The sequence below is a fragment of the Octodon degus genome, unplaced genomic scaffold, assembly GCF_000260255.1.
Source record: "Octodon degus isolate 3935 unplaced genomic scaffold, OctDeg1.0 scaffold00104, whole genome shotgun sequence".
In the NCBI taxonomy this organism is placed as follows: domain Eukaryota; kingdom Metazoa; phylum Chordata; class Mammalia; order Rodentia; family Octodontidae; genus Octodon; species Octodon degus.
Window position 1 is genome coordinate 6,904,233 of NW_004524680.1, and position 16,110 is coordinate 6,920,342.

At 39.1% G+C, this 16,110-nt stretch overlaps 1 protein-coding gene across 5 annotated transcripts in view; it reads left to right on the forward strand.

Moving 5' to 3' along the window:
• The window catches only part of Ptk2 (protein tyrosine kinase 2), a 365,697-nt gene that overhangs the window by 277,417 nt on the left and 72,170 nt on the right, over positions 1-16,110 (forward strand). For all 5 annotated transcript variants that reach the window (XM_023723973.1, XM_023723974.1, XM_023723975.1 and 2 more), the window contains 5 exons: positions 2,847-2,947; positions 4,659-4,774; positions 5,444-5,544; positions 5,675-5,764; positions 8,805-9,009. In XM_023723973.1, coding sequence (XP_023579741.1) covers positions 2,847-2,947; positions 4,659-4,774; positions 5,444-5,544; positions 5,675-5,764; positions 8,805-9,009 — 613 coding nt within the window. The remainder of the gene's footprint in view (positions 1-2,846; positions 2,948-4,658; positions 4,775-5,443; positions 5,545-5,674; positions 5,765-8,804; positions 9,010-16,110) is intronic.

The following is a 16,110-nucleotide window of genomic DNA, read 5'->3' on the forward strand; positions in this document are numbered from 1 at the left end:
CAGGGTCTCACTACACAGATCAGACTCATAGTGATCCTCCTATTTTTCAGCCTCCCAATCCCTGAAATTACAGGCACGTACCACCATGCCCGGTCTCATTCGTCATCTCCGCATGCCCAAGGACGGGGCCTGGCACAGTAGGCTAGGGATTGAACCCCTGACCCCTGCATCTGCCTAAGCAGCTGCTTTAATCTGCTGAGCTATCTGGCCACCCAATCCTGCTTTTCTTGCAAGCAAAACTTTCACTGAATATAAAAATAGCAAGAGACCTCCAGATAGACATTTTGGCCGAGTTATAATTACAGTTGCAAAATTTGTACCTATTTTCTGTTGTATACACAGTATGTACAATAAGACACAACTCAAAACATACAGAAAAACAAAGTCTGAAAATCTCCAAATACAAACATAGTAACATACTGAAAATGTCCCTTCACGCCCTCCTGATCCAAAAACAAGTACAGACATTTCCATGTTGCTCAAGAAATGGTTTAACAATTCCCTTCCAAAAAGACAATTATTTTGTATGAATTTTATTTTTTTTAATTTTGTGTGAATTTTAGCAAAAAGATATTATCAAAGTTGGATTTTACTGCCTTTACATTTAGCATGCAGTGGGCACTTCAAAACGTGTAGTTAAGACTAGATGTTTGAAGACTCAGTTTATTTGTTCTGTATACACAGCAGTCTTAATTAAACTGCACACATGTAACAAGTTGAAAGCATCTTTAAAATAAGAGTTCTAGTCAAGAATCCTTCCTTTCTCCACTAAACTGATGGACTAAAATGCTCAAATTTTCAGGTGACAATCTTTCCTAGGAATTTAACACAAAATGTACAAAATTTATTTCACCAACTCTACTTTTGTCAAAACTGGCAGTCTTTTAACATCTATGAAGAGTAGATGTTATAAAGGACTCATTTGTTCTTTACGTCTCCTAAATACACAGCAAAATAAAAAAAAAAAAAAATACACTGACATAAGGGACAAAGGCAACTTGCCTCAGTGTAAGTTCACTAGCACAGCATTCTGCATTTCCTTCTCTTCCAAGAACCAGTGCATAAGCACACTGAGTACTGTGCAAGAGGGAGTATGCCTATTTGCCCAACAGAATGTGCATTTAACAAAAAGTTAGATAGTGCATTAATTTAGTACTTCCACTTTTAAACATGTATCAGACACTTAAGAATATCTAGAAAGACAGATATTTCAACAAAGTACTTTTAACATTGTCAAATGTATATAGGTACATAGTAAGGATCCTTAAAGTGTATACACAAAACTGGTTACAGTATGAACAACATCTTCTATATGTAATCAGTCTGATATTGGACCTTCGTTTCTCACTGTCTTCTCTACCATGTTCTCTAACCTGTTGGCAACTAGGTTGTATTAGGGTCAAGTTGCTGAACCTGGACCTCTGGCTATGTTGGAAAAGAGCATATGCCTAGTGCTCTGAACTCAACATAACCATACCTAAGCAACCACAGACATGGGCTGCTGATACCCCCTATCAAGAGCAGCAAATCTGCCAGCTTTTAATTGGCAAATTTTGCTACTTTAGTCTTTAAACTGACTCCCAAGGAACAGCTCTGTTCCCACACTTGCTTCAGTATCCCTTTCCTTTGGTTTTTTTTTTTTTTTTTTTTTTGGGGGGGGGGCGTTTAGTACTAACCCACAGAACAAACGTGGACAAGTATCACACCTAGTGTCATCCTTCCACATGGTGTAATAGACTCCATTTAAAGTCATTTCCAGAAGATGTCCTTTTCTGTCATTTTTTTAAAACAAGGTGATTTCCAAGACGTGACTTTTCTGGCTCTACTTTATCCTATTTTGGCAGCTTCTTTTCATCTTGTTGTCCACATGCATTAAATTTTCTTTTAAAACATTGGGAGGGAGGTGTTGAGCAGTTTTATCCTACAGCCTTTCTAAAAATGGCTAGTAAATCTTCCTAAAGGGTGGAGAGCATTTCTAATTAGCCAAAAATGAAATGTTACTTTACATTTTCTCTTTGGCAACTGTCCATGGCCCACTAGCCATTCCACCTATCCTCAGCCTGAGCTTCCTAACCTTCCAAGATGAATAAAGTCTTAATTCATCCTTGTTGCAAGGAATTAGAGTCCAACTGGGACATAATAATCACCCAAGGTCCCAAATCTACACAGTTCTATGACTTAATATGGCCAAGTTTTCAGACCCACCTTCTAAGGCCCTTGTAATGGCCCTCTGTGATAGTTAGGAGGCCACCATTCTCACCATGCCACACTGCAGCCACTGCAAGACACTGTCTTTGACAGCTGGTGGGGGCTTTATTTAGGCCAGCAGGATTAGGACAGGAAACCCTACAGCCTAAGGGTTCCCAGCTCCAAAGCTGCCACTGCTATCAGGTCTTTGAAGTGGGTTGGGAGAGCAGTTCACCTGTGCCTGATAGCCTGGGCCCAGCCAGTGGGCAGTCACAACAAGAGATCTAAGGACCTGTGGGACAGAGGTCATGGCCCATCCCTGGACCCCCCAGGTTATCCACTGTTGTCTGCTGGAGGGCCCTGTGGGAGGAGACTGTGCTCTGTTTCTTACTGTAGTCTCTGCTGGAGATTAAGAATGGATTTTCTTTCACCCGTTATTTCCCTTGGCATGAGTTGGCTGTTGTGGTTATTCTGTACCTCAATAGCAGAAAGGGCCTTTCTGTGTCAGTGTTTTCCCCCTTAGAGTTAAGCAAAACTAACCCAAGGTATTGGGCTCAGAGTCTCCAAACCATCAACTTTGTTTTGTGTTTTAATTAAACCAATCCTTAGAAAAACTCACCGTTATAAAAAGAGTAACTGGGGACAACTTTTTTCCCTAGTAACAATGCGGCAGTTTGACCATCCTCATATTGTGAAGCTGATTGGCGTGATAACAGAGAATCCTGTCTGGATAATAATGGAGCTATGCACGTTGGGAGAGGTACTGTGATCTCCAGGCCTGTCTGGGTTGGTGACTAAGCAGTAGTTTCAAAAGTTGTATTCATTTCATCTGCATTTGGAGTTTGATATCCTGCACTTCAGAAAAGGAAGTATGGATTTCTTGTATTTTTAGAAGGGTTTTTATTGAGGATTATGTATGGTCTTGATTCTGAGAATATGATTGTACATACCTTTCTCATTGAGCCAGGTGTGGTGGAACTTGCCTTCTAGGGAAGCAGAATTGGGTGGATTACTTGAGCCTAGAAGTTGTCATCATTGTGTGGTTGTTGTTACAGAAATTTTTTGTGTGTATATGTTATAGGAGATTAAAACAAGGCCTTGTACATCTAGAGAAATACTCTACGACCTTGTCTCTAAAAATAAAAAACTCTTATCCTTAAGTTCCCTTCACCTAATACTGGCAACGTTATCTTTTTCATCCAGATATTTTTTTAGGAACTGGTAGCGACAGCTTACCAAGTAGTTCATTTTGATTGTTGCATAAAGAACTAGCTCAATGAATTAAATATGAAACAATCTTAATTTTGGGTACATTAATGTTGAAATTAGATAAATCACAACAGTTTCTTGAGGCTTTTATAGAATACAACTTACAGTCAGGCTTCATAGTACATGCCTATAATTCTAGCACTCAGGATACCAAGGCAGAAGGATCAATGAATTTAAGGCCAGCTTGAACTACATAGCAAGACCCTGGCTCAATCCAATAAGCAAATTATTATTTTGCAGTATCTTCCAGACCAACTGCTATTAGTCATAGTTTCTTTGAAAAGTCTGAGTAATGACAATGTCAGTAGCCCTTGTTGAAATTCTCAAAGTATAGAAACTTTTAATAAGTCATCACCATTACCTGGAAACTACTAGAAATGCAGATTCATGCACCCTACCCAAAGCAAGCATGCTGAATCAGACAACCAGGCAGGGAGACAGGTCAGCATTCAGTTTTTATCATCAAACACACCCTTCCTTCTGCCCTACGTTTTTAAGTGAAATAGAAAAATTTAAGTTTATTTTTTATTCACAAGGGTTTTTTTGTTTTGTTTTGTTGGTGGTTTTTTGTTTTGATTTTTTTTTTTTCCTTTGGAGAATTTGGTAATTCCTATGACTTAAAATCTGCTAAGTGTTTACCTTATTGATTTTGTAGAATTAGGGTGTTAATAAATTCAGGTGCCTTTTTTGTCTATGGTAGTATTTAGCTAAATTAATGGCAACAATAGGGACTACTAAGCCAAGTGGGACAAATGTTCAGTCTGTGACCAGTTTACCTTCTACATTCAAACAGTGGAGTAGAAAATTGAGGAAGACTCTCTTTTTTGAAATTTGTCTATAGTCATAAGCATTCTAATTTTACAATGTCATTTCAATAAAGATGACTGTAATATCTAAGTTAAAAATGTTTCATTTGTTAGAGTTTTTAATTAAGGAAGAATTGAATCTATCCTCTTATTAGATATGAATTTGGAAGGCTAGGGCTGTAGCTCAGTGTTAGAGTGCTTGCCTAGCATTGTGCAAGGCCCTGGGTTCAATCCACAGACTGGGAATGGAATATCTTTGGAAAAGATCACATTATTGATTGTAGCCTTTTGCTGTCAATTTGTTTTTGTTTTTTGTTGGTTTGGTTGGTTGGCTTTGTTTGTTTGTTTTCAAGTGTGTCTCTGATTGTTTCTCTCTTTTGACCATTTTTCCAAAAGCTGAGGTCATTTTTACAAGTGAGGAAATACAGCTTGGATCTGGCATCTTTGATCCTGTATGCCTATCAGCTCAGTACAGCGCTTGCATATCTGGAGAGCAAAAGATTTGTACACAGGTAAGACAGTCATGAAGCTGTTAAACTGCTGCGTGAGCAGGGGGAGCAATAGATGAGAGTGGGAGATTATTTACTGTGCCCCATAGATACATTTGTGCCATTTTCTTCTGTACAGTCACTCACAAGTCATGCATGTTACATCCTTTCAGAATGAAGTATCATGGCATGTTAATAACGTGGTTAAAAGATTTTTAACCACATCTCTCTTTCACAAATTAATCAATAGACTTTATTTGGTACTAGATCAATGAATGTGTAAATTGTTCCCAAAATACATTTAAATGTCTCAGGACTTTCTAGGATACTACAGTGTTACTAGTGACATCTATTGACATTCTGCAGAACTTCTGTTCATTTCTTTTTATAGCTTGTAGGTCTGTAATAGCTACTGAGCTATCTTCCTGGCAGGCACAAGGGCCTGAGTTCAATCCCTGGTTCCACCAAAAAAGAACCATCATTGAAAATAATTACTAACATAATCATGACTAAATATCTACCCAAAAGCACATATATGAAGTAGAATATATATTTTTTAACTTAATAAATATGTTCACCATTGTATATAAGCTGTCTGATTTTAAAAATAACCTACTGGTGTATCTTTATATAACATAGATAAGTTTGGGGGATTTCATTCATTTTATTGTGTTAAAATTTATTCCTTATCAGGGACATTGCTGCTCGGAATGTCTTGGTGTCCTCAAATGATTGTGTGAAGTTAGGAGACTTTGGGTTATCCCGATACATGGAAGATAGTACTTACTACAAAGGTAAGAAACCAGAGCAATAATAAAGCATCCAAAGGGTCAAATAGTTGAAGTTTTTTTTTATTTTGATACTGAAAAGCTCTCTTAGGTTCACATAACAGGGAAAACTTATTTTCTAAAATTAATCTTCCAGCTTCCAAAGGAAAATTGCCTATTAAATGGATGGCTCCAGAGTCGATCAATTTTCGACGTTTTACCTCAGCTAGTGACGTATGGATGTTTGGTGAGTATTTTTTAAGTTTTGTATTTTAAAAATATATATTTTATATATTCTACAAAATAAGCATAGTATGATTTCTTTCTGAATATATAGGTTGCTTTGCCACTCCTAACGTGACCACTTCCTTGCCCAGGGATACCTCAGAAACATAGACTACTAACCAATAGAGCAAGTTCTAGGCAATGGCTGGGTCATACTTGTGCAGTGCTCCAGTGTTGTTGGAACCTCACTCTTACCCACTGTTCCCTACTGCTATCTTTTATCCCCCACACTGTGATACCTGTCTGTTTCCCTTTTCTCTCCTGTGTCCTCTGAGTTTCAGTGTGTCTGTAGTGTGAAGGACTTAACACCTAACGTGTCCTCCTGGCTCTGATGGTGCCTTCACTCCAGAGGGTCTGCACTCAGACTTCCTCTCCTGACTGTATCTGCCTGTCTCTAAGCATGAGAGCTGGCCCTTGTCTTTTCATAGCTGCTTATCTTTTATGTCTGATCTGTCCCTTCCGTTGCCTCAAGGTGTTTCTTCTTCATCCTGCTCTAGATCATTGGTGTACCTCCTAACCAGTTTACAGGGGATCTCTAGCTCATCTATACTTTGTACTTAAACTGCTTTATCCAAATTGTAAAATGACTACTCTTCTTTTTGTGAGTTCACCTTTCCAGTGTTACTCCTATCTGGAATACCTTATCTTTTCACTTTCTTTTCCAGTTGAAAGGCCATCTAACCTCAAATGTCCATTCTTCCATGATGCCTTATGTATCAGCTGTCTTGACCAGATACCAACTTTCTTTTTCTGCATTCCCTGAGCTTCTCCATGTCACAGTGTTCATGTGTTATCTTGTAAATAGTCTTGTTTGCAAACCATCTCTGCCAGGTTAGAACTGCCTCAGAGAAGATGTCCTGTTAAATTTATGTATTTTTATATAAATAAAAGTAACTTCATATTTATCAAATAAGTGGATTTTTTCTATTTACTTGTTATTAATAATTAGCAACTTTAGAATGCACAGATTGGTAATTAAGAAAAGGAAAGAATGTTCAAGTAGGGAAGAAGTCATGTTTCCTGATCAGCAAGAGATTCTGGTTGCAGTTGACACTAGTTCACAGTAAGATATGCATTTGTGAGCTGTGTAACCCACAAAACAAGGTCTTCCATTTCAGAGATTCTAAAATGCTTATTTTTCCTCATTTTACCATTTCTAGTACTGTGCATATCTTAAACCAGTAGCATTTTGCATTCAGCTTTAATTTCAGTCACTGATACGGTTATCCTTGCCTGGATTTGTGTTGACTTTGTCTGTTCCTATTGTTACTTTCACGTCCAGATGAGCTTAAAAGAGCTCTTCTGATAAGAATAAAATATACAACTTAAAGCACTGAGATTATATTGTGATTAGGTTTGCTTCGTTATGTGATGTAATGGTGCTTTCTATAATCGTTATATGCTAGATTTGATTATATAGTATAATATTTAAAGAAGTGTAAGTTTATTGTGAGGATTAAGAATAATATGTATAAATTTCTAAGAAAGGTGCTAGAAATCTATTAAATTCTCAAGAAATCATAACTAGCCTTGATAATAATATCAGGATTTCTTGTGAGCAGAGCAGCACCTAGGCACCCTGTTTTTCAGATATTTTTTATGTGAAAACTCCTAAATTTAAAGCCATTTTTAGGATTTAATATACTTGGCGGATCACTACAAGTCCAGTCTAGTAATGAGACCCTGAGTACCCTGTAGACCCTTCCCTAAAATTAAAAATAATAATAAATAATAATAATAAAATTTAATGTACTTTGACATGACTTGCCTCTTTCATTTCCTTCTATAAAATCACAGTTTGTCTCTTCAAAGTATCTTTGGTTTTTTGATTCCGGGTCTCTGTGTAACCCACCTGGCTTCAAATTCATGTCCTTCCTGCTTGGGATTATAGCCATGTGCCACTGTGCCTGACTCTCGGTTGTCATTTGTATAGTGTGCATTTTATGACAGAAGTAAACTTAAGGGGCCGGGGAGATGGCTCAGGATAAGCACTTGACCGGCAAACGCAAGGATCTGAGTTCAATCCCCGGTTCCGCCAAAAAAAAAAAAAAAAAGAAGTAAACTTAAAATGACAGTGTTACCAGAGGAGAATCAGAAACAGCTTCATAGAAAAACTGCATCACAAATGTACCTCCAAAAAGGCAAGTTTATGAAGAAAGTATCATGTAACACATAGTGTAACTCCAGCCCACGCGCACTGCAACCTGTTTGGGAGACAGTGAGAGATCTAGGATAGCCACAGCACAGAGCACCTATCGCAGATTGCTAGTAGAAGGTGCATTCCTTTCTTACTGTATTACGTCATTATGGTCAGTGTTAGGGGTGGTTGTGTGTGTTTGTTGACTTGAAAGGTGACTTCTTCAGGATTATTCAGAAGATAGTAGGAAAGCAATTAGTTGATTTATCAAAGATAGAGTGCAAATAAACTTCGTGAGGTTGAGCTGTGGTGTCATGTGTGCAAGATCACTGCAACGCAGCGAAGTTGACAACTTTGCTACATGAAGACAATGCAGAAAACCAGGCAATAATGTTATTATGCACCTAGGCAAGATAACTGACCTTTCTAAAAATTTAAGACTTAAATCTTAAATTTTAATACTTAAAATACTTAAGTATTTTCTTTGTTAGGTCTCAATTGAGTTCCAATAATTATAATTAGACTGGACTGAAGTTGAGGGAGAGAGTAGATCTAAAAGTCATTCAGCTTTTCTTAAACTGGTTTGTCAGGCAGTGAAATATCACTATAGCTAACGGGCCACTTTCTAATATAAGATTTTCAGAGGAGTAAACCTGAAGCTTTCTCTTCAACATTTTATTACTCACACCGTGTTAAATTATTGCTGTTCTTACTTCATATTGGAGTCAATGTAATGATGCTTTGGTTAGATGAGTTAACCCAAACTTCACTGCTGATTCTCTGGTGCCAGCTGTGGAGCTATTCCTGGAACCGAGGAATTCCACTTCCTGCTGAGCTCACTGCTGTTTTCATTCCCACTTCACAGGTGTATGTATGTGGGAGATACTGATGCATGGTGTGAAGCCTTTTCAAGGAGTGAAGAACAATGATGTGATTGGTCGAATTGAAAATGGGGAAAGATTACCAATGCCTCCAAATTGTCCTCCTACCCTCTACAGCCTTATGACGAAATGCTGGGCCTATGATCCCAGCAGACGGCCCAGGTTTACTGAACTTAAAGCTCAGCTCAGGTAGGAGAGGGGTGAAAAGGACCTGGGGTGGGGTGGGGAGCAGATCTTACTACTGCTCCTTTGTAATCTTTGCATTTTAAGGTCATCTTATCAGTACATCTAAGGCTGCACCCTTTCTTCTTAAAAGGCATTTTAAAATTTGATTTACTTTTGTCTGTACCTAGCTAGAGTCTTTAGTGAATTATATCTTAAAATCTTAATGAAGTTCTGTCTGTCCTAGCTTCTAACTTAGCATGGCACAACACACCCATAATTATTTTGTTCCTGCTTAAATCTCCTTTTACCCAACCCCTTCACTTCTTGGTACTTTGTGAGCTAGCAATTTCTGTGGAAGTTTCCTGGTGCAACTCGCTACCTTCTACATGCCAAGTGGCTTTGCCCCCTGATCTAGCCTCCATACACTACCTTTCAGAAAATTTCCGTAATCAACCACGTGCCCCAGAGAAATACCCCTCCTTTGGTACTTTTGTCGTTGTATTTTAAAATCCATTGCTGAAAAAAAATAAAAATAAAATAAATAAAATCCATTGCTGTTTGGTGGCTCTCACTTTATACTAAATACTGTCAGACCCCAGGCCTCTAGCATACCTTGTCCCCTGGGGTCACATAGGGACCACATGTATACCAAGTCCCTCATAGAAATGTCTGCCCTGTCTACTTGTTGCCTGCCCTAGGGAGGTGTCTTGGTTTGTTTGTCCAAGTCTGCAGCTCCCCTCAGCTCATCACCATGTCTCATTTCTGTAGACCAGTGCCAAGCTTAGAGCCTAGGACTGGCACCATGTAGGCATCCAGTAAATGTTTGTTGAATTGATTTGAATCATCATCTAAATTGTTAGCTAATACCTTTATGTATGTATGTATGTGTGTGTGTGTATATATATATATATATATATATATATGCTGTTTTAACATGATATGTGGGCACAAAGAGCTTTATTATACAAACATTCTTTGTGGTTCATTGTGTACCATATTGCCTCTCCACATTTGGAGGACTTCCTAATTTTGTATGAGTTTTTTATTAGCTTGCTATATTTCAATCTTTTTTCAAAAAAAATCAGAATATTAGGGTCCAGAAAACCCTGGAAGCTCATTTGACTTGCCCTTCTTAGCCAGTGCCAGAGGAATACGGAGCATCTGAGGAGAAGTAGGACATATTAGAAGAAGTATAAATGACTCATCTGGTTATCCAGTGCTTGCTGAGCATGTTTGTGTTCTGAGATAGGTTCAGTGGGTTTACAATGACCAAACCTAGTCTTGCTCCAGAGAGCTTCCTGTCCAGGACTAAGGACAGAAGTCACAGTACTTTTAAGTGTACAGCGAAAACAGTGCTCCAAAAGACCAGCCACACATTGAAAGCAAGGTCCCCTTGCTTTCACCCACAGGCTGGTTCCCTGGCCCATAGGACAATTCTGTGCTCCTTTGTGCATGGTAGGTTATCAGGTGTCTCTAGACAGCAACATTCTTCTCTCTCCGCAGTTTTCTTCAATCTGAAAATTTCTATTGTCTTGATTAATTGTTCTGTTATTCACATGTTCTATCACTATTACAACTGATTTTGGGGGGTGGCGGTTTAGCTCAGTTGTCTAAAGCAACTTCTTGAGCAAAATCAGTCAGGCAAGTGACTGTGGTTCAATCCCCAGCACCACATGCCTCACCAGACCCACCCTTAAAGCAGCCTGAGCCAGCCAAAAAAAAAAGAATCCAACTGATTTTGAACATGTTTTACTTCATGTTTTTTCAGAAATCTGCTCCTCTTTGATGTGTCAGAACTTGTTAGCCTTTGAAATGCCCTCTGTTTTGGTATCAGCCTCAATTCATCAACTTCCCTGCCAGCCATCCTCTATGTCCTACTTGCCATCCCTCCATCCTTATACAGTCCAGGTGTTAGCCAGGTCTCTGTTCTCAGCCTCCTGCATGTCCTCAGTACCCTTCCCAATGGTCTGGCTTATTCATGAGCTCTGCCTCTCCTGTTATCTTTAGCTCTGGTCCTGCCTTTTCTCACAAATCCCAAACATACATTTTAAATTGCCAGGTAGGCATTGTGGTATCAGAAAAGCAGAGCTGTTACCATGTCTTCTAACCCAGTTCTTCCTCCCCCTGACTTGCCTCCCATCTGTCTGGTGTAACTGACTCAGTCATTCTTCTAGAAAAATCACTATGAAAGGTAACTTCCCTGCTCAAAACAGTTTCCAGTACGTTCCTGTCTCCACTCTCGTTCACGCAGAGTCTTGCAGATAGCATTTAGGTCTACTTCAGTTATGGCTGGGAAACTTCTTCCCACCCTTTTCACATGCCGTGGCTATACTCATTCCCTGCCTCAACCTGGAATGCCTCCTCCAGCTTGTGGAGATCCTCCCCATCTGTTCTGGCCTCTTTCCTGCACTGGCTCTTCTGTAACTTTGCAGCTAACCAGGCTATCCCAAGAGTCTCCAGTGCTCTGTGTTCCTGTACTTAGCCCAGGCTGTCACAGATGGCTGCTTCCTGCACTCAATTCGATTCCACAAATGCTGTTGAGCCTGGTGCTGGTCACTGGGGCATAGATGACCGAAGCACTTTTCCTGCCCTCGAGGAGCTCACAGTCTAGTATGTCTCCACCCTACTAGACTGAGGCTCCTTGAGGACAGGGATCGTCATACTCACCTCGGTGTTGCCATACCTGCAGCCAGGAGCACTAGTGGAGCTCGTGCCTCTACTGTAGTTCCTGATGTCTTCTTAGGCTTATTGAGCGTTGGTACATAAATAAGCATTCATTTACCCTGCATTGTCTGTTTTCATCTGAAATGGATTTTAACTTTGCATTTTGAACCTTTGTAAAGGGCTACCAAATAAGATGATAAAATTTAACTTAATAATATAATTGCTTCTTTGGGCATTTACATAGGTAGTAAATCACAATAATTAAGGAGTTTTTACTACTGAGTTGTTTTGTTTTGTTTTTCTTCCAGGGTTTTCACAAAAATATTGAAAAGCTCTTATTCACACAAGGATAGTCAAACCAGTTTCCAAACACATTCTCTTTCCTAACCTTAAAGCAGACACTGTACTCAGCCTTACATCACTATGACTTCTGCTAATCCTAAACTGGACTGTGCATTTGCATGACTGCATGAGTTTAAGAAAGTGACCCTTGGGATGAAACTGTTAGGCAAAGTCATAGGAAAATTACTTTATCACACTTTCCTGAGTTCTTTGATGACACAAGGAAACTGTCATAATAGTATTGTGTTTCTGTATTTGTAGGAATAAATTCATGGAGAAATAGAATGAGATTAACCTATAGGTTGACATTATCAAGTGTAACAAATCCTCAATAGGAACATTTTAATTGACCAACTGAAAATTTGTCATTGACTCTAGCATTTTTTGTGCCCTATGACTGACAGATTAGGAGTGCTCTAAATAATTTTTAATGGGAAAGTGTTTAGCCAATGTTTAGGTTCACTTAATTCTTTGCTACTGTGCCAAAGAAACCATAATGAACACCTTTAAACCTGGCATGGTAGCATACACCTATAATCCCAGCAGTAGGAAGACTGAGACAGGATCACCAAGAGCTCAAGGAAAGTCTGGGCTGCATAGTAAGCTGAAGACCAATCTAAACTACATAACGAGATCCTGTCTCAGAAAAACAAAAATAGTAAATAACTTTTCACATGCTTCTGCTCAAAAATAGCATTTCCCATCATTCTTTCATTGACAATGGTATTGTGACACTATAAAAGAACATGAGAGGGGCCAGGGAGATGACTCAGTAGAATAAGCGCTTCCCTGGCAAGCTCAAGGGCCTGAGTTCAATCCCTGGTTCCACGAAAAAAAAAAAAAAAAAAAGAACATGAGAACTGGGTATGATGACATCATGTATAACTCCACACTCTGGGAAGCTGAGGCAGGAGGACTGCGAAATGAGCAATTTAGGGAAACCCAAAATCTAGTAAGAGCTGTGCCTTACATCAGTGCAAAAGCCCTGGATTCAATTCTCTAGTGTGGAGAGGAGAGAGCCTCAAGGTTTTGTTTGGTTGGTTTTGATTTTTTTGTTAGAGTATCACTTTAAAGTACAGGCTGATCTTCAAATGCTCAAATAACTCAGCTTGGTCTTGAATTTAAAACCCTCTTACCTCAGCCTGTAAGTGCTGGGATTACAAATATGCAGCACCATGTCCTGCTCAAGAATGTCAGTTTTATCTCAGGTTGGGGAAACATATTAAGATTGTGTTAAATGTGTTAAGTCTTTTTAGAAGGGATTTAATCTCATTATACAAAATTGTCGGTTTTAAGTTTTTGTGCCATAAGTTTTATCTTATTTCTTAATTTTTTATTGAGGTGTAATCTCATCAACACACAGTAGAGCACTCTGTCAACAGCTCAGTGAATTTTCACAAACTGAACACGACATTTAACCACTATCCAAAACAAGACAGCAGCAGTCCAGAAGTCTGCCAAAGATGCCCCTTTTGTTTGCTGTTCACTCTTGTAGACACTCTCGTGACCATGGATTCGTTCAGCTTGGTTTGTTGTTTTTTTAACTTCATGTGCATGGCATTCATTGGTGCATACCATTTAGTTAGGATTTCATTTATAAGCTCATCCATTTTATTCAGGTTGTCATTGCTATATAATGTGCCATACTCACTGTTATATAGTGTCCCACTTACAAATACACTGTAGTTTATTTGGCTGCTCCATGGTTGAACAAGATTTGGATGCTTTTCACATTGGGGGGTGTTAAGAATATGGTTGCATGAACATAATTGTGAGTACCCTGGAACACACAGAAGGACATCTCATTGAGGTGTATTATACCTGTGAGTCTAAAGCTATGTACATGTTTAGCTCTAGTAGATACTGGCAGTTTCCTAATTGAGTATACCATTTTATAGTGTGCAAAACTCCAGTTGCTGCAAAGGTAGTTGTTTTTTCAGTGTTTTTGTTTGTTTGTAGTACTAGGGATTGAATCTATACCATGCTGTGCTACAACCTTAGCCCTTTTATTTTGTTTTATTGAGAAACAAATGGCAATGAGACTGTTTCAAAACAAGTTAGTAGGGCAGTTACAATAATTAATACACTGCATCTAGTTGTCTTCATAGTATTTATTCATAGTACAAGATGCAGACATGATATCCTGTCCAAACACTATTCGTACAAATCTTTCTTCTCATTGAATTAAGAGAAAGTAGCTGTATATCTATCCTATTTTGTACATAAAGATACAAAATGGTCCTTCCTTTGTATCCCCTTTTTTTGTTCAGTTTTGTCAGAGATAGGTATTCCATAGCCATTTAAATATTGTAGGGGCGTGAGTTCAGCAAAATAATCCAATATAGTCCAATAGTCCATAATATAAGACTGGCAATGTCAGAAGTTGTTGACTTGAGCCCTTTACAGCTTAGCATATTAATATGGCTTTACTTTTTATACTTCATTTTTATACTTTTCTGCTGGATGGTTAGGACCAAAATAAAGCAAGACCTATATAACAAAAAATGTAACTATTGTATCTAACAAGGTCAGTCAGATCCCCTCAGGATTTACCCTGAAATCCTTTACCGCAGTTTGTAGAACCTTTGTGTCAGCCATGTGGATGAGTCACAGCCATTGCTTGACCAACTTGCTCTCTGTGAAAGCCGGAGAGAATGTTTCTCTCTAGGTGACTTTCCTTAGGCTCATTATACACGTTGATCACTTTCCTCTGTGGCCCCATAATCTCCTTGATCAGAAAATTTGGGACACAACTGAGTTACAGGATGTTACGGTACAGGTTCTCTTTTATCCTGAGTCCTCACTGACCTTGAATGGCGAGGGCCAAAATGTTGGATATCCTTGTAGCCCTTCTTTTTCTCTAATTTTTGGTTTTCAAACTTAAGTTGTTAACTCTCCAGAAGAGAAGCTTAATGATATTATTACTCTGTAACATAGGCTTAACCTCACTATCTATCTGAATATCAAACATCTTTGACATAACATGGAACAGATATTTCCCATCAAGTACTGATATGTTAAACTTTAAAGCCCTACAGAATGTGAAGAAAAAAATAAAAAATATTTTTTTAAAAATAGAAATAAATAATTACATATTTTTACACAGAAATTTAGAAATCTAACCATATACAGCATTGTAGCAGGACAGTCCAATGAATTTAAAGACCCAATCCAGAAATGGACATCTGAGATGAACACATACTTCTCAGAGGACAAAATCATAGAAGCAAATAAATACATGAAAAAATGCTCCCCATCCCTAGCCATCCGTGAAACGCAAATTAAAACAACACTGAGATACCATCTCACACCAGAAAGAATGGCTATCATAAAGAAATCAACCAACAACAAATGTTGGAAAGGCTGTGGGGAAAAAGGAACCTTTCTCCACTGTTGGTGGGAATGTAGACTGGTGCCACCATTATGGAAATCAGTATGGAGACTCCTTAAAAAACTAGGACTGGAAATCCCATTCAATCCAGCTATCCCTGCTGGGGAGATAGCTCAGTACAATAAATGCTTCCCTGGCAAGCGCAAAGGCCTGAGTTCAATCCCCGGTTCTGCCAAGCCAACTGTCCCCTACTAGGAATTTTCCCAGAACTGGAAACATCATATCACAGTGATATATGTGTACCTATGTTTATAGCAGCACAGTTTCTGATAGCCAGATCTTGGAAGCAATCAAAATGCCTATCACCTGAGGAATGGATGAAAAAGATGTGGTATTTTTATACAGTGGAATATTACTCAGCTATAAAGAATGATAAACTCGAAGCCTTCATATATAAGCGGATGCCACTTGAAGATATAAGTGAAATAAACCAGACCCATATGTATAAATATCATATAGTCTCCCTAGAGTAAGAACGTGAAAGAAGGTCCCAGTCCTAGCCCAGGTCCGGTGAGTGTGTGGAGAGCTTCCTGCTACCCTGCGCCGGCGGGACCAGTCCCAGCACAGGCGCAGCATGGGCCGGACCCTCTCCCACCCCCTCGGGCTGCCCCCCACCACTCCGCCGTACCTTCCCCACCCCTCCCGCCCAGTAGGAATTTCTGCCAACTTCTGGGAACCCCCAGACCCAGTCCTAGCCAAGGTCCGGTGAGTGTGTGGAGAGCTTCCTG